Genomic DNA, 17,866 nt, shown 5'->3' on the forward strand with positions numbered 1-17,866 from the left:
TCTTGTATCTCTTTTTTTTTTTTCTGTCTTCATATGACAAGGGTGTTGACAAGTGAAACAAAACTGCTTCGTCTATGTACATCTATCCTTGTGAATCCAAGTGGTGGGACTACCGGCAGAAAAGGGATTTTGATGGAAAGAATTGTGTTGCAAGTGAGTTCCGCTGTTTGGTCAATTAAATCATTTTGGTAGATTCATGTTTTGAGAGATTTAACCTCCTAAAGGTTTTATGTTTTCTTTTCAAAAATGTACTTGTACGATTCTTTTTGGAAATTGAAACTTCACATGATGGCCTAGCATATGTTTTCTATATCATAGGGAGCAATATTTGTTTAGAAACAAATTACATTTTAAAAGACTGAACCACTGTAACTAAGCTTCGTTTTCTGACTTTTGAACGGCCAAAATTAAAAACCGATGAGATCAGTTATGGGGACAAATATTTCTGACAAATCTAGTCATTTGCTGAAAGGCCGAAATACCGTTACAATAACCATTTTAAATTGACTGATGGTATGGGTGGCATGATGGCGCAGTAATTAGCACTGCTGCCTCACAGCACCGACCCAAAAATGTGCAGGGTAGGTGGATTGGCCACTCTAAAATTGCCCCCAATTGGAAATTTGAAAAAATAATAAATTGACTGATGGTTCTCTCTGCATTTGTGTGATAATATATTTAAAGCAATGTTGGTCAACGTCTTCCAAGCTTTTTATGCTCAAAGCAGAGGGGAGATGGTAGCATCATGGTATTGTCATAGGATCATAGAATTTACAATGCAGAAGGAGGCCATTTGGCCCATCGAGCCTGCATCGGCCCTTGGAAAGAGCACCTTACTCAAGCCCACACCTCCACTCTATCCCCGTAACCCCACCTAACCTTTTTTCTTTTTGGAAGGGCAATTTAGCATAGCCAATCCACCTCACCTGCACATCTTTGGACTGTGGGAGGAAACCAGACCACCAGGAGGAAACCCACTGTTATGGGCGAGGCTTTTTCAGAACCCCAAAATGTATCATGGAGTTCAACCAACCTCACCCTTTAATGTATTTGTTGCTTTTCCGAGCACGCGGCTTTTTCCCTAGGTGAGGGATTACAATTATGGACACGTGGGTTTTTAAACACAAAACGCTGTTTATTCCATGAACTCAACTTAACATCTGAAATAAACATTGGATCTCTTAACACCCCTTACTTCAAAGATAACTCAGAAAATATTGCAACAGTAAATAACTCCTTAAAATGTTCCTTCAAACTTCCAAGAGACTTAACACCTTTAAACAGTATCACACCAGGATAAAGTATATAAATATTTTCTGTAGAATGGCAGAGATATATTAGCTTGGGTAACTTCAGCTCCAGCACCTTGCTTTCTTCATGCAGCGCTCAGGAAACCCACAGGCACACCCATGCTGCTTTCTCAAACCTGGCTTTCTCCCTTCTAAGCAGATCACAGCAAACCAGAACTTCTCAAGCTGATGTCTCAAACTGGCTTTCTACTTTTAATTAGCTCACAGTAAAACAGCCAGGCACTTTTAAACTGCTCTCAGCAAAACCAGCCAGGCACTTTTCAAAACTGAAACTAAAAACCTGCAGAAATGGCTGAACTGAGCTGAGCTCCACCCTCTCTCTGACATCACTGTTTTCTTAAAGGTACATTGCTTACACATCCATTCCTTAAAGGCACTCTTGCATGACACCACACAAACACGGGGAGAACATGCAGACTCCGCACAGACAGCGACCCAAGCCGGGAATTGAACCTGGGACCCTGGAGCTGTGAAGCAACTTTGCTAACCACTGTACTACCGTACTGCCCTTAACTGGACTAGTTTCTGGACTAGGAAACCAGAAACTCTGGATGTGCTCTGGGGACCCCAAGTTCAAATCTCGCCACTGTAGATGGTGAAATTTGAATTCAATAAAGATCTGGAATTAAAAGTCTCATGATGACCATGAAGCCTTCAATTGTTGTAAAAACCCATCTGGTTCACTAATGTCCTTTAGGGAAGGAAATCTGACCTCCTTACCTGGTCTAGCCTACATGTGACTCCAGATCCACAACATTGTGGTTGACTCTTGGCAATGAGCAAGAAATGCTGGCCCAGCCTGTGACATCCACGTTCCATGAACACATTTTTTTTTTAATGCGCTGCTCCCAACGGTTGTGCCCAAGGCAATGTCCCACCTGTCAATGCACAAAGTAAATCTTGCTACCAGCCCAACCTTCCTCGAGGATTCAACTGGGTCCCAAACTACTTCTGGCTGAATACCTCCACTCTCTCTTTGCTCAGGAATCCCTTCTTAGGATTTGCTGTGGAAAGAAATGAAAAGGAGACCAGTTTAACATCAACTTTCTGTTGCTTAACTAATTATAAAAGATGTACCCACCTGGCCTCCCGGGCGAGGCAGATTCTCAGAATCTCTGATGTCCCTCACTCCTATCAGCTTGCAAACTTTCCAATGTCAAGATTGACTAATGTAAGAAAAACATGGTCTGCCTTGGGAATCAGTTATTTTGTCTTTGCTTTGCTTACATCCGAGCCTGGAATTCTGCCGGGGTGTTTATCCTATAGCTCTCATACAGTAGTCTATCAGTTTTCCCACTTTAATTGAATTTCTACTGATTGCTTTTAAACCTTTCAGACCAATATGTGATCGGAGAACGGCCAATTCAATTTCCCATCAAGTCACCTTCCAGCTGCTTTTCCCTTGCGCCTATCGCAAACAGGAATAAAAAATCTAGTTCAGTATAAGCATAATCATATCTCATCCTCGTGAAGACTCCCTAATTTACAATCGGTCATTCATAGTACTTAAGTTAGCTCTCACCTAATTAGCAAGCAAGCCCGTTGTTTCCCAGGATTCTTACTGTGGAACGATGAGCCATTGTGGGAGTTGCACTCATTATGAATAGATAAAACAGTAGTGGGGCCAGGTGACACCAGCCCACCTCAGCTGGGCAGTGAAGATTGGCCATGTCAAATGGTACCTAGATTGAGAACGGTGAGGAAGGATAATGCACGGCTAGATAGAATTTAACTGCATTAACGTAGAACATAGTGCAGAAGGAGGCCATTCCGCCCATCGAGTCTGCACCAACCCACTTAAGCCCTCACTTCCACCCGATCCCTGTAACCCAATAACCCCTCCTAACATTTTTGGTCACTTAAGGGCAATTTATCATGGCCAACCTACCCTGCACGTCTTTGGGCTGTGGGAGGAAACCGGAGCACCCGGAGGAAACCCACGTAGACACTGGGCGAACGTGCAGACTCCGTACAGACAGTGACTCAGCGGGGAATCGAACCTGGGACCCTGGCACTGTGAAGCCACAGTGCTATCCACTTGTGCTACCGTGCTACCCAGATAGTGTAACTGGAACAGTTCAAATAGCTTAGTTGCCCTCCGATTGCAACATACATTTTCAGAACGCTGCTTTGATTTATTGTGCACATCTAGCAAAGTTTTTTTTGTATTTGCTTTTTATGCAATTGGGCTTTCAAATCTTTGTACAGTTCTGCACAGAAAATAATGGTAGCCATCTGCGTTGTCTCAGTTGTGAATATTTTTTACCAGGATGTGGATGCAAGAGAACTCCTTAATCAGGGCAGAATTGTTGGGGATGTGCACTGTTTTAATTTTGTAGCTTTCGTGTTGGCCCTCTGCAAAGATTCCTCGCAAAGCTTTGGACCAGCTGAGAAGCTAGGGTTTTAAAAAAAAATACAAATATATTGTACTTTGTCTGATTTATGTGTCATAGTTAACAGCAGATTCTAATCTAATGTTTCATTTTTAATTTAGGTGGACTTTCCATCCTTTGCCTTTGATATTGTCTACTGTCCTCCTCAACCTAGCCGAGTGGTTGAGCTTGGGTTTGAAACACTGGATCAAAGTTTTCAGAAACAGCTTCTTGAGTTGTTTGCCAAAGATTTGACATTTGAGTAGGTTCTGTCACAATATGTAGATATTGTAAAGCACATAAAGGGTTAATGTAATGTTACTACTCTAGTCACTAGATGGTGCAATAGAGCATCCTGAAAGAACTAAAACAAAGAATACAACAGGTTCTTCCTATGAAAATGTTTTTTTTAATGTCATTTTGATTTTGTTTCCACATATAGGATCCCATTTAAGGCACCATGTTTAGAAGTTCAGTTTGCAAAGATGGTGTTAATTTGGATACACTATTGCATGTTTTGAAAAAGTGAAGTGCTGCAAATGTTTTTTTAAAGCTGCAGTTGCCAGCTTATAAAATAGAGATGGAATGGTACACTGATGTATTGCCCATGCTTCCAAAATGAATTATTTCATAGTTTTACCAATTGCACAGTTCGTTGAAGAGAGGCATTTAAAAAACAAAATAAAATCTTAATCCTGTAAAGAGACGTGTTAAGCTGGCATCTTTTAAGGACAAAAGAAGTGAATTACACTCCAAATGGCTGTTAGTAAATGCAGCATTATAAACCACGCAGGCTGGAATGTCCTGAGTTCAGTTCCTGGTCGGCTAAGTTAGTTGATTCTAAATGGATCTATTGAATAAGAGACTCCTGATCTAGAGGAAGGAAAAGCAATTTGAGCCAGGGATAAATTCACTGCATAATTTTCCATATTAAGGGCTAGTTGCTTGTAGTGGAGCTACTGCATATCTATTTCCTTCCTTCCTTCCTTTCATTTTTTTTCGTCATGGGTGGTGTCGGTAAATTTTTCTAATAAATGTGGTGCCAAACAGTCCTTTAGAACTTGCTGATATGGTAGTTGTAACATGAAGGGCTGACCTGGGAAGGTATACTGTACTTAAAGCTGCTTTAAATCTTCTCAGGTTTTTGCATGCTAAACTATTGACTTTGGTTAAGAGTTCTGCTTTGCAGTTTATCTATTTAGTGCTTCATCTGTCTGTGAGCGACCAAATGTACAGATTTAAAAACCTGATGAGATGAAAGCTTGTAATTATTTTAAATTTCAAGTATGCGTTCGATGCTGACAGTGGCCCAATCTGTTGCTCAGTGTTTTGTTGTGCCAGCAGGATAATTGCAACAGCGCTCCTGTTATCTTCCTGCATAACAATCCTTCATATATCTGCACAGATTGAATGTTTTGACCCTGGGTCAATAATGTATTGTGCTTCATTGTGTCCCTGCACACTTCTTTATAAAATCCTGCCTTCTTGGCTTTGCTCATGTAAAAGGGATGTAGTTACTCAGAAGAATAAAGATAGATGGGTGACGGTGAGAGGGGCTGGGAGAAAGCAGTCAGTACAGGGAACCTCTGTGGTCGTTCCCCTTAGTAACAAGTATACCGCTTCGGATACTGTTGGGGGGGGGGGGGGGGGACCTTACCAGGGGTAAGCCATGGGGTACGGGTCTCTGGCACAGAGTCTGCCCCTGTTACTCAGAAGGGCAGGGGGAATAGGAGCAGAACATTATAGTCATTGGAGACTCCACAGTTGGGGGGATAGATAGGAGATTCTGTGGGAATGAGAGAGACACGCGGTTGGTGTGTTGCCTCCCAGGTGCCAGGGTCCGTGATGTCTCGGATCGTGTTTTCGGGATCCTTAAGGGGGAGGGGGAGCAACGACATAGGTAGGAAAAGGGATGGGGATGTAAGGCAGGAATTCAGGGAGCTAGAGTGAAAACTTAGATCTAGGACAAACAGAGTTATTATCTCTGGGTTGTTACCCGTGCCACGTGCTAGCGAGACTAGGAATAGGGAGAGAGAGGAGTTGAACACGTGGCTACAGGGATGGTGCAGGAGGGAGGGTTTCAGATTTCTAGATAATTGGGGCTCATTCTGGGGTCGGTGGGACCTCTACAAACTGGATGGTCTACACCTGGACCAGAGGGGTACCAATATCCTGGGGGGGGAAATTTGCTAATGCTCTTTGGGAGGGTTTAAACTAGTTCAGCAGGGGCTTGGGAACCTGAATTGTAGCTCCAGTATACAGGAGGTTGAGAGTAGTGAGGTCATGAGTAAGGTTTCAAAGTTGCAGGAGTGTACCGGCAGGCAGGAAGGTGGTTTAAAGTGTGTCTTCTTCAATGCCAGGAGCATCCGGAATAAGGTGGGTGAACTTGCGGCATAGGTTGGTACATGGGACTTCGATGTTGTGGCCATTTCGGAGACATGGATAGAGCAGGGATAGGAATGGTTGTTGCAGGTACTGGGTTTAGATATTTGAGTAAGCTCAGGATAGGTGGTAAAAGAGAGGGAGGGGTGGCATTGTTTGTCAAGGACCGTATTACGGTGGCAGAAAGGACGTTTGATGAGGACTCGTCTACTGAGGTAGTATGGGCTGAGGTTAGAAACAGGAAAGGAGAGGTCACCCTGTTAGGGGTTTTCTATAGGCCTCCAAAAAGTTCCAGAGATGTAGAGGAAAGGATTGCAAAGATGCTTCTGGATAGGAGCGAAAGCAACAGGGTAGTTGTTATGGGGGGCTTTAACTTTCCAAATATTGACTGGAAACGCTATAGTTCGAGTACTTTAGATGGGTCCGCTTTTGCCCAATGTGTGCAGGAGGGTTTCCTGACACAGTATGTAGATAGGCCAACGAGAGGCGAGGCCATTTTGGATTTGGTACTGGATAATGAACCAGGACAGGTGTTAGATTTGGAGGTAGGTGAGCACTTTGGAGATAGTGACTACAATTCGATTACGTTTACTTTAGTGATGGAAAGGATATACTGCAGGGCAAGAGTTATATCTGGGGGAAAGGCAATTATGATGCGATGAGGCAAGACTTAGGATGCATCAGATGGAGTGGAAAACTGCAGGGGATGGGCACAATGGAAATGTGGAGCTTGTTCAAGGAACAGCTACTGTGTGTCCTTGATAAGTATGTACCTGTCAGGCAGGGAGGAAGTGGTCGAGCAAGGGAACCGTGGTTTACTAAAGCAGTCGAAACACTTGTCAAGAGGAAGAAGAAGGAGGCTTATGTAAAGATGAGACATGAAGGTTCAGTTAGGGTGCTCAAGAGTTACAAGTTAGCTAGGAAGGACCTAAAGAGAGAGCTAAGAAGAGCCAGGAGGGGACAGGAGAAGTTTTGGGCAGGTAGGATCGAGGATAACCCTAAAGCTTTCTATATATGTCAGGAATAAAAGAATGACTAGGGTAAGAGTAGGGCCAGTCAAGGACAGTAGTGGGAAGTTGTGCGTGGAGTCCGAGGAGATAGGAGAGGTGCTAAATGAATATTTTTCGTCAATATTCATACAGGAAAAATATAATGTTGTTGAGGAGAATACTGAGATTCCAGCTACTAGACTAGAAGGGCTTGAGGTTCATAAGGAGGAGGTGTTAGCAATTCTGGAAAGTGTGAAAATAGATGAGTCCCCTGGGCCGGATGGGATTTATACTAGGATTCTCTGGGAAGCTAGGGAGATTGCTGAGCCTTTGGCTTTGATGTTCAAGTCATCTTTGTCTACAGGAATAGTGCCAGAAGACTGGAGGATGGCAAATGTTGTCCCCTTGTTCAAGAAGGGAAGTAGAGACAACCCCGGTAACTATAGACCAGTGAGCCTTACTTCTGTTGTGGGCAAAATCTTTGAAAGGTTTATATGAGATAGGATGTATAATCATCTGGAAAGGAATAATTTGAGATAGTCAACACGGTTTTGTGAAGGGTAGGTCATGCCTCACAAACCTTATTGAGTTCTTTGAGAAGGTGACCAAACAGGTGGATGCGGGTAAAGCAGTTGATGTGGTGTATATGGATTTCAGTAAAGCGTTTGATAAGGTTCCCCACGGAAGGCTACTGCAGAAAATACGGAGGCATGGGATTCAGGGTGATTTAGCAGTTTGGATCAGAAATTGGCTAGCTGGAAGAAGACAAAGGGTGGTGGTTGATGGGAAATGTTCAGACTGGAGTCCTACACATCCAGGACATTCCGATGTTGGTTGTATGTGAGGGTTCTGTTGGTGGCAAGGGCCTTTCAAAATTTACCCAATAATGTTTTGGAAAGATACGTGGCACTATGAAGCTGCAATTTGCAATAAGTATTGCAGTTCCTGCTACCCCAGGCTCAAGACATCTGATGTGCAATAACTAAAAATACTTACTAGTGGTGTACCACAAGGATCTGTTTTGGGGCCATTGCTGTTTGTGATTTTTATAAATGACCTGGAGGAGGGCGATAAATTTGCAGATGACACTAAAGTCGGTGGAGTTGTGGACAGTGCGGAAGTATGTTACAAGTTACAGAGGGACATAGATAAGCTGCAGCGCTGGGATGAGAGGTGGCAAATGGAGTTTAATGCAGAAAAGTGTGAGATGATTGATTTTGGAAGGAATAACAGGAAGACTGAGTACTGGGCTAATGGTAAGATTCTTGGCAGTGTGGATAAGCAGAGAGATCTCGGTGTCCATGTACATAGATCCCTGAAAGTTGCCACCCAGGTTGAGAGGGTTGTTCAGAAGGCGTATGGTGTGTTAGCTTTTATTGGTAGAGGGATTGAGTTTCGGAGCCATGAGGTCATGTTGCAGCTGTACAAAACTCTGGTGCAGCCGCATTTGGAGTATTGCGTGCAATTCTTGTCGCCGCATTATAGGAAGGAAGTGGAAGCATTGGAAAGGGTGCAGAGGAGATTTACCAGAATGTTTCCTGGTATGGAGGGAAGATCTTATGAGGAAAGGCTGAGGGACTTGAGGCTGTTGTCGTTAGAGAGAAGAAGGTTAAGAGGTGACTTAATTGAGGCATAAGATGATCAGTGGATTGGATAGGGTGGACAGTGAGAGCCTTTTTCCTCGGATGGTGATGTCTAGCACGAGGGGACATAGCTTTAATTTGAGGGGAGTTGGATATAAGACCGCTGATAGAGGTAGGTTCTTTACTCCGAGTGTAGTAAGTGAGTGGAATGCCCTGCCTGCAACAGTAGTGGACTCGCGAACACTAAAGGCATTCAAATGGTCATTGGATAGACATGTGGATGATAAGGGAATAGTGTAGATGGGCTTTAGAGTGGTTTCACAGGTCGGCGCAACATAGAGGGCCGAAGGGCCTGTACTGCGCTGTAATGTTCTATGTTCTATAACCCAATCCTATCTCGGGCAGCAGTAAAATTTGTGTTGTTTTGTCTGTGGCATCAGACGTTGCCACTTCCCACCAAACCAATGTGGTGCTATATTACCAGTCTCTCTCTCTCTCAGCTGCATCCAAGAGCTGAAATATAAATTTACAGAGAGGCTGATGATGCATATTTGGTTGCACAGACTTGCTGAATTCCAAAGTAGTCAGTGGAAGGCTTGTATGAAATGCATCAGTAGACATCAGATCCCTGGATTTGAAAGCGCTTAAGACTCATCTTTATTATAGAGGCATGTATTTTGCATAGTTACTTGCTATTTTAACTGCTAGTCCTTGGTTTGTTTGTTTAACTGACTCCAGGTTTAATGTAAATGGGTGCTTCAAGACTATTTGAACTCCTGTGAACTTAGCAATACTTTTCATAATGTGCATCTGAACATAAATTCATAACTTAGCAGTGTGAAGTTAATTGTTGTTTGTTTTTCCCTCAAATAGTTGTCAGAACAGACAAATGTATACATTCCATTATATTTTACCTGCTGTGGCCTATTTATTGCATTTCTGCTGATGCAAATTGAAAGTACTTTGGGGAACCTCTTAATTACTGTGTCTGGAACAAATCATTACTTGTTTTGAAGTGCTCCTAGGACTCTGATTTCCTGACTTACAAATGCCAAAACTTTCCAGCTGATGTCAGTTGAGAATATCAAACATGATATTTAGAAACATTGCTTATAAATGTTTTGTTAATACCCTTGCTGGGGGAATGGGTGTATAAGCATTAATTGAATTAACTCCTCTATGAGGAAGGATCACCTGGGGGACACAACTATTTGGCTAATAGCTGAGGAATGTGATTTGTTATGTTGTAGGTGTAACATAAGCGACTTCCTTGTGGTGCACTTGACAAAGGAACGTTCAGACGTGGAGATAACTTCAACACATTTATTAAACTTATGTACACTTCTATTACTCGGGTTCAACACTACTGCTAATCCTACTATAGCTACCCAGACTGACTAACCAGTTGCTGCAATCCACGTGGTGGGTGTAATATTGAATCAACCCTGTGTCTGTACTCACTGACTGTCTCCACTGGAAAGAGGCAGATCATGTGTGTGGTGTCCTTTTATATATGGGTTGGTGTAATGCCCCCTGTGGTCGTGTCACCACCTTGTGTATCGTATATGTCTATTGGTCGTATCCTATCTACTTGATCTGTTGGTTGAGTGTGTGTGTGATGTCGCTTGTGCTCCCTCTAGTGTCTAGCTAGCCTACATGTATTTACATTGATGTACATCACCTCATTTCCCCCCCCCTTTTTTATATGTTATATATTTTCTGCACACTTTGAGAAAATTGAATAAAGAACAAGTAGATAAGGTAAGGTATATACAAGTCATGGGAACAGTGATTAAACAATAAGTCCAAATCATTCGTGTGAGTCCATAAACCATCAATCATCATCGTCCAATGTCTCTCTTGGTTATGAACGCCATCAACGTCCCTGTGCCACAGGAATCAAGAAGTGGTCAAATCACTTCGCTGTCTGATTTGGAGTCCCTTTCTTTTTTCGATGTTTGTGATGATGCTGTCGGATGGCATCTTGTAGCTGATAAGGTGTTGACGTTGAAGAGGTACCATCAGCAGTATCATTCGAGGTCATGGATGTGCCATATGTTGAAGTTGGATAAGACAGTACATACTGGTTCTGGCCACATGCTGTGCTGGATGGGTGATCCTGCTGAGAACCGTTGAAGCTTGTCGAATTGGAAACAGAATTGCTGCTTGCAGAAATACCTGGTAATGGTGTGAAACTAGAACCTTGCATCTGATAGGAATATGCCGTCTAGCCAGGCTGTGGTTCAGAAAATCCTGGGCATCTAGTCTGTAGTGCAGATTGCGCTTGCGGTAGTCCTCCTTCGGTCTTGATTCCATTAGTGGGCAATCCGTAGTGCTGGCCTGTTTGAGAATGTGCTGCATAGACTGCTAGCTGCTGCATGCCTGAATACTGGGTTTGTCCAGCATGAGCTGTCATTGGCTGCACTGCTGGTGTGGAAAAAATGTGTGGATATAGCTGTGCTGAATATTGGTGTATTCCTCTTGGACTGTAGCCGCTGCTTGTTATTACTGACGTTGTGGCACCTGTCGTTGTGGCACCTGCTGTCACCCTGAGCGTGCCATCACTGAGGTTGGGGCACTCCCTGTCTGGAGTAAAGTCCAGCTTACGTGAATCAGACTCTGAGTTTGGTTGCTCCCCATCTGGAGTCTGGTCTGTTTTAACTGAGTCGGTGTTGGTTTGTTGATGCTCCCCGTCTGGAGTCTTAGCAGGTTCACTGGAGTCAGCTGAGATTTCTTGAAGCTGCACGTCTGGAGTCGGAACATGCAGGAATGCATTGACTTGTGGAGAGGTTCGAGCGAATGAGGGTGGAAGTATTGTGGTGTCACCGGAGTCACCAGTGGTCTCAGTGATCGTCGAGTGCCTCTGTACACACTAGCTGAGGTCTGTCACTTTGCACATCTTGCATGGGAAGTGGGATGCTGTCGCCACTCGTCTCACATGCCGTGGGTAGAGCCTCAGTAGCTGCTTGTTATTCACTTGTGTTGGGTAAATTGCCAGAGTCTTCATCTGGTGGTGCAAACAATGTGGGAGGACTGTCATTGTCTTGCTGTTGTCCTTCATTTGGGCTTGGACCTCATCGTCGCTTTGTTCTTCACTGCAGCATGATAGACCGTCACGGTCATCCTGCTGTGCACTGGAGTGTGGTAGACTTTCATAGTCGTCTTGTTGTTTACTTGAACATGGCAGACTTGCATCGTCTGCTGCTAGTTGGTCAGAGGAGGCAGCTAGACCCTCATGGTCTTGGTCCTGCAGGGACTGGGCGTCGGAGTCTTGCGTTTCTTCTATCGTGGAGTCTGCCCACGAGTTTGCTGTGGAGGCTTGTGACACTGGATTCTGCCATGGAGGCTTGTGACACTGGAGCCGTGTCTTTTGTGTGCACGGACTGCACTCTGGAGTCTTGCGTTTCTGCAATTGTGGAGTCTGTCCACGGGCTTGCTGGAGTCACTTCTCGTTCATGCAAGGACTGCGGTGTGGAGTCTTGCGTGTCTTCTTTCGTAGAGTCGGGAACCCTGAGCGGGGCGTGGACCACTGTCTGTGTGGCAGCAGGCCGCTCTCTGTGGGGTTATACCGCTCTCTATCTCTTGGTTTCAGGCTGCGGTTTCAGGCTGCAGCATCAGGCTGCAGCATCATCCTGCACTCACGAGTTGAGATGTCATATCTTCTGAGCTGAAGATCCTCAAATCCGAAGAACGAATCCGCGTCTGCGTCGGATTCAATACGGGGGGCGCCAATGTGCAACACGTCTAGTTGCGGTTCGGATTTGGTACTGGGGTAGCCTCCCAAGGTGAAAGGTTCGTCCGAGTCGTAGTCTTCTAGGACCATATCATCACTGTTTGTGTCGGAGCTGGCATTGGGCTCGCGAGGTCCAGAGAAAATGTAAAGGTCAGTATCGAAGTATTCAAGGTCGGAATCATCGGTTTGGGCATAGGTAACTGCTTGTTGCAGGGTTCTTCGGAGGTTAATTTCATTCCCTGGTTCAATTTGAGGCATTGTGCTGCCATTCCAGGTGAAGGAAGGTTGTTTTACTGCATTAAAAGATTCTTTCTTTGATTTGGGACGTTTCACCTTTAAATGGGCGTGGTTCGGGGCCTCTGACGTCATGACACATGTGACGTAGCGCGTTGGAAGCGATTGCGCAGATCGCTGTTCCTTTACTGATGGCTGTTTTCGTGATTGCGCATGCGCAAACGGACCTTCCCGCTCTGCGCGCTTCTCGCGCAACTGTGCAAGTGCAGGCCCTTTAGAAAGAAGGCCACCGATCAAAACTGTTCTCTGCTCCGGGATCTCAGCATTGTCGTGAGTACTGGCGCTTCTCTTACCTTTTCTTGCTGGTTGGAGTGTGTTTTCCTGACAGTATTTGCCGAATATGTCCAGGACTGCCTGGAAGTCGCTCCTGTTTTGCACTTTGGAGAACTTGAATTTTTTTAAGATTTCTTCTGCGCTGGCACCGGCTATGGTGAGGAGAAGCTCTGTCCTTTCAGCATTGGCCAGGTCTTCTAGTTCGGCTGCCACCAGGAAGATTTCAAACTTTTGCCGGAATGCCCGCCAGTTTTCGCCGAGATCGCCGTGGCACTGGAGCTGCTGCGGAACCCGGATCTCAAACATCTTGCCTGGGTATCGTTGCTGGTTGTCACTGTACGCTGAGGTACGGCTATCTGGATTGAAACAGTTCAGTCCTGGTACCATGATTTGTTATGTTCTCGGTGTAACATCAGCAGCTTCCTTGTGGTGCACTTGACAAAGGAAGGTTCAGACGTGGAGATAACTTCACGTTTATTAAACTATTTACACTTCTATTACTCGGGTTCGACACTACTGCTAATCCTACTATAGCTACCCAGACTGACTAACCAGTTGCTGCAATCCAAGTGGTGGGTGTAATATTGAATCAATCCTGTGTCTGTCCTCACTGACTGTCTCCACTGGAAAGAGGCAGATCACGTGTGTGGTGTCCTTTATATATGGGTTGGTGTAATGCCCCCCTGTGGTCATGTCACCTCCTTGTGTATCGTGAATGTCTATTGGTCGTATCCTATCTACTTGAGCTATTGGTTGAGTGTGTGTGAGATGTCTCTTGTGCTCCCTCTAGTGTCTCGCTAGCCTACATGTATTTACATTGATGCACATCACCACAGAATGTACTGCAAAAACACCTTTGATTGTAAAGAACACAATTTGGAGGGGGAATTGATTATCTTTTATTGTAGTAAGTAGTTAAAAAGAGAATAGGGGGAGTTTACACATTCTCCCGTGTCTGCATGGGCCTTGTAATGTTCTTGTCGGATGGCCTGATTTGTATTCCAAGAATACAAATCTTGTAGCTAAAGCTATAAATGATTTATTAACATTAACTGTGGGTAAACTATATACAAAGCAACAGTTAGATCAAGCACAAACAACCTCGCTCCAGCTTCCTCCAGCCAGTCTGAGGGGTCACCTGACTAACATTCACTTATACACTAATAAGACTCCTAGTAGTCAGTCAGTGGATTACAACACAACCATGATATTACTACAGGTCTTACCCCCACAACCCAAAACTGTGCAGGGTTGGCCACGGTCTCACCCCCACAACCGAAAACTGTGCAGTGTTGGCCATGATACATTACCCCTTAATTGGGGGGAAAAGAATTGGGTATTCTAAACTTATTTTACAAAAAGAGAATAGGGCACATGATAATTGTAATAGGCTGCCATTTGTTTCGTACCTACAGACTTACCAAGGCAGATAAAGAGCTTTTGTGGGATAAGAGACAGCACTGTTTTTCCAACTGTAACAGCCTTCCTAAGATTCTTGCTAGTGCACCAAGTTGGGACTGGGATACTCTACCAGAGATCTACTCACTGCTCTATCAATGGACACCACTCTCTCCTGTTGCTGCCCTGGAACTACTGGATTCTAAGTAAGTTGTTTTTAAAAGAAACTCAACTGTATTAGAAGACTTTTTTTCCTCTGCCTGTTGCTAATAAACATCAGCTTGAGGCCCTGCTTCTGGTTACTGCCCAGTGTTGTCCAAACAGAAGCCTGTATCTGAAACAGTGACAATAAACAAATCCAAGAGCTGTTCTCTAATCAGTGCGAATATGACAGCTCAGTAATGAAGCCTCTCCTGGTCAAGTAATGTCAACAATTGTTGTAAGAGCAAAATATACTGGAGGATCCTTTAGAACTTTGTGTCCCAGAAAGGCCCACGGCTTCAATAGTAGATTGAAGTGATGGTGTAAAGAAAAAGCTCCATAGTGTTCTTATTGTCATTTGTTTTGTTGTAAGAAACTGTGATGTGATTATAAATGAACTCGTGAGAAACTGCCTTACAATCAAAATCCAATCTGATCACATAACTCAAGAAAAGTTCAGTTTTGGAGTAGGGAGCAGGGTGGTTGGGTTGTGTATGATCATATTTTCCAAGATTCCTTCTGAGCTTTTCAATTCTCTTTAAAAGAAAAAGAAGAGCAACACTGACATATTGTTAAATCATTACAGACTCCACCACTACTTTTAGCAGTCTTGAATCCCTAATCTCTCCATCTAGGAGCACCTTATGGTGACAATATCTGCAACAACGGAATGGTGACTGGCCTGCATGGAACTATACCAGACCAAGAAGTAGACCTCTCCAAAAAGAGGGAAAATGTAATCTGGCAGGGAAGAACAAAGAAGGGGAAAATGCAATGTACCCATGAATTAAATGGTGCAAAAGTGTTTGAGTCATGTCTCGTGACATTTTTAAACAGTTCATAGTTTTATATTATATCTGCAAGTTTCAATGGTACTGGTGTTTTGAGAAATATAATTTGACTTGGAATCTTAATTATAAGATAACAGAGTCTATGATTTAGCTTAAAACAACATACTTGGAACTTTGACCCTAGTGCTTCTTTGTAGATTTGCAGATCAAGAAGTGCGAAGTACAGCAGTGAACTGGATTGAGCTAATGACTGACGATGAACTGGTTGATTATCTCCCTCAATTTGTAGAGGTATGTTGGTTGCTTATTCATTTAACTGCAATATTTGGACTCTCAATAGTGCAAACTTGTGTGTTTCCTGATGCACATTTAATTGTACGCAGGTTAATTTGAAGGCATTTTTTGTACAAAGCATTGAGCTTGCAACCGGCCTGGGCTAAAACCGAATTCTCAGCAGCTATGATGCTATGATTCCCATGGCTGTCTTGAATTAAATTTGTTAGCAGCTCTGAACAACGGGATTGTTTTGCAATTCCACAAAAGACTCTTAATCTGATTTATTTAAACTCTGTTGTAATGAGTATTTGGCTTGAATTAATTTATTTATTTCTTTAATAGATAACGGTTAATCTAGCAGATACCCCCTTAAATAATTAGTAGTCTGTTTTTGGCTTTCCCATCCCATTCTTTGGACCACAGAAAATGAAAAAACTTTGGATTGGATGATCTGTGCATATGCTATCCAGTTACTGGTCAAAGTAGATCTGAACATTGGCTCTATTCTCCCCTGATCAACTCTCTTGCTTTATTTGATTTGGTGAATAGTACCTATGGTTGGTTGTTGCATTTAAGTGACATCAAAAAACCTCAAATGACTTCGATATATTTTGAATTTAAAGTAGAAAAAGGACAAACTGCTTCACTCAAATGATGGTCAATTGATTTTTAAAATTGTCTTTTATTGAATTAAATAAATCCTGCAGCTCTTGGTGGGGCTCTGCAGTTTCTCTTTAGAAATTAGGATCTTGTGTTTTCAGAACACTGGTATTTAATAGTGCTGCTTGTTTTATTTACAGGCTGTGAAGCACGAGTGTTATCTGGACAATGCCTTAGTGAAATTTCTTTTGTCTCGAGCATTGGCAAATGTTGGTGTGGCACACCACTTATACTGGTAAGAGGATAACTTTTATGCATGTAATAAATGTTACTTTCTTGGCTAACCTGCTCGGAATAAGCAGATATTAGAGCTCCTCTTCCTTTCTTTCCCCACTCCTCTGTTCCCCCCACCCCAACCAATTTCCACTAATGATCTTCCTCTGGCCACAGTTAAATAGAAGAAGCAACATTTATATCAACAAGTTAAATTCATTCAAATGTATTGAAATGACTGTGCAGCTTCTCTGAAAGCAGATGTAATGCCTCTACTAAAGCAGAAATCCCCAAGGATGAAAGAATATCAAGGCTAGTATCCAAAAAACAATATCTGTCCACATAGGAATGCAGATGCATGGTGGCAAAATCTACCATTTTCTTTGCCTTGGCATCAGTGCGCAGTAGTCTGTGTAGTGCAGCTCTAAAGGATATGCTTTCATGCACATGGTTTTATTGGTGTTACTCTTATACCAGACCAAATACTTTGTTGATGTTGTGGATAATTACTTCTAAGTGTCCATTTTCCCCTTTTTTTCATCTCCTGCCCCTGTTGTAGCATTCAAACAGCCCTGATCAATGTCAGCAGCACTGTGGGTGAATCAACACAACATGTCACTTGGACTGCTGTGGTTCAAGAAGTGACTCACTACCATCTTCCCAAGGACAATAGAGATGAGCAATAAATGCTGGTCTGGTCAGTGACATTCACATCCCATGATTGAATTTAATTTTTTCAGTTCCCAAACATCCTCTGTTTCCAGCTTAGTGGAACTGCTATGCACAATTATCCTGTAATCTCCTAAGGATCTATCCTTGCCCCCTCTTATTTCTCTTCTACATGCTCTCCTTCTGTGACATGATGATAGGTTCTACCTATAAAATAAACAAAAAACACTACCTCACCGCCATTTCCCTTAACTCCAAGTTTCTGTTGTCGGCTTGTTTCCGTGATATCTAGTCCTGGGTGAGCCACAATGTCCTTCACTTAACATTGAGAACACTGGAGCCTCATCCTAAAAATATGCCCCCTCACCATCCATTGAACTGCCTCCCTAACCACTGTCTCGCCTCACAAAATTGACTGTTTGCAAACTCAACAACATATTTGACCTGAGCGGAGTTCCTTACCCTATATCCTCTTCATTGCAAAAAACTGCTAACTTCCACTTCTGTGACCACTCCCATTTCCAGCCCTGCCTCGGGTCATAATGTTGCTGAAATCCTTGACCGTGCTTTTTATCTCCAGACTCTAAAATTCCAATGTTTTCCTGGCTGGCCTCCCATTTTCCAGCCTCCATAAACTTGTCTGATTCAAAACACTACCCACATCCTCTCATACACTAAGTTCAGCTCACCCGTCACACCGTGCTCCATGAACTACGGTAGTT

The 17,866-nt window shown here is 43.4% G+C and overlaps 1 protein-coding gene across 3 annotated transcripts in view; it reads left to right on the forward strand.

The window, feature by feature from the left end:
• The window catches only part of pik3c2a (phosphatidylinositol-4-phosphate 3-kinase, catalytic subunit type 2 alpha), a 153,357-nt gene that overhangs the window by 89,656 nt on the left and 45,835 nt on the right, over positions 1–17,866 (forward strand). For all 3 annotated transcript variants that reach the window (XM_072466379.1, XM_072466378.1, XM_072466377.1), the window contains 5 exons: positions 42–153; positions 3,805–3,944; positions 14,352–14,540; positions 15,524–15,617; positions 16,403–16,497. In XM_072466379.1, coding sequence (XP_072322480.1) covers positions 42–153; positions 3,805–3,944; positions 14,352–14,540; positions 15,524–15,617; positions 16,403–16,497 — 630 coding nt within the window. The remainder of the gene's footprint in view (positions 1–41; positions 154–3,804; positions 3,945–14,351; positions 14,541–15,523; positions 15,618–16,402; positions 16,498–17,866) is intronic.

This window comes from Scyliorhinus torazame, chromosome 10, assembly GCF_047496885.1.
Source record: "Scyliorhinus torazame isolate Kashiwa2021f chromosome 10, sScyTor2.1, whole genome shotgun sequence".
NCBI classification, from domain to species: Eukaryota; Metazoa; Chordata; class Chondrichthyes; order Carcharhiniformes; family Scyliorhinidae; genus Scyliorhinus; species Scyliorhinus torazame.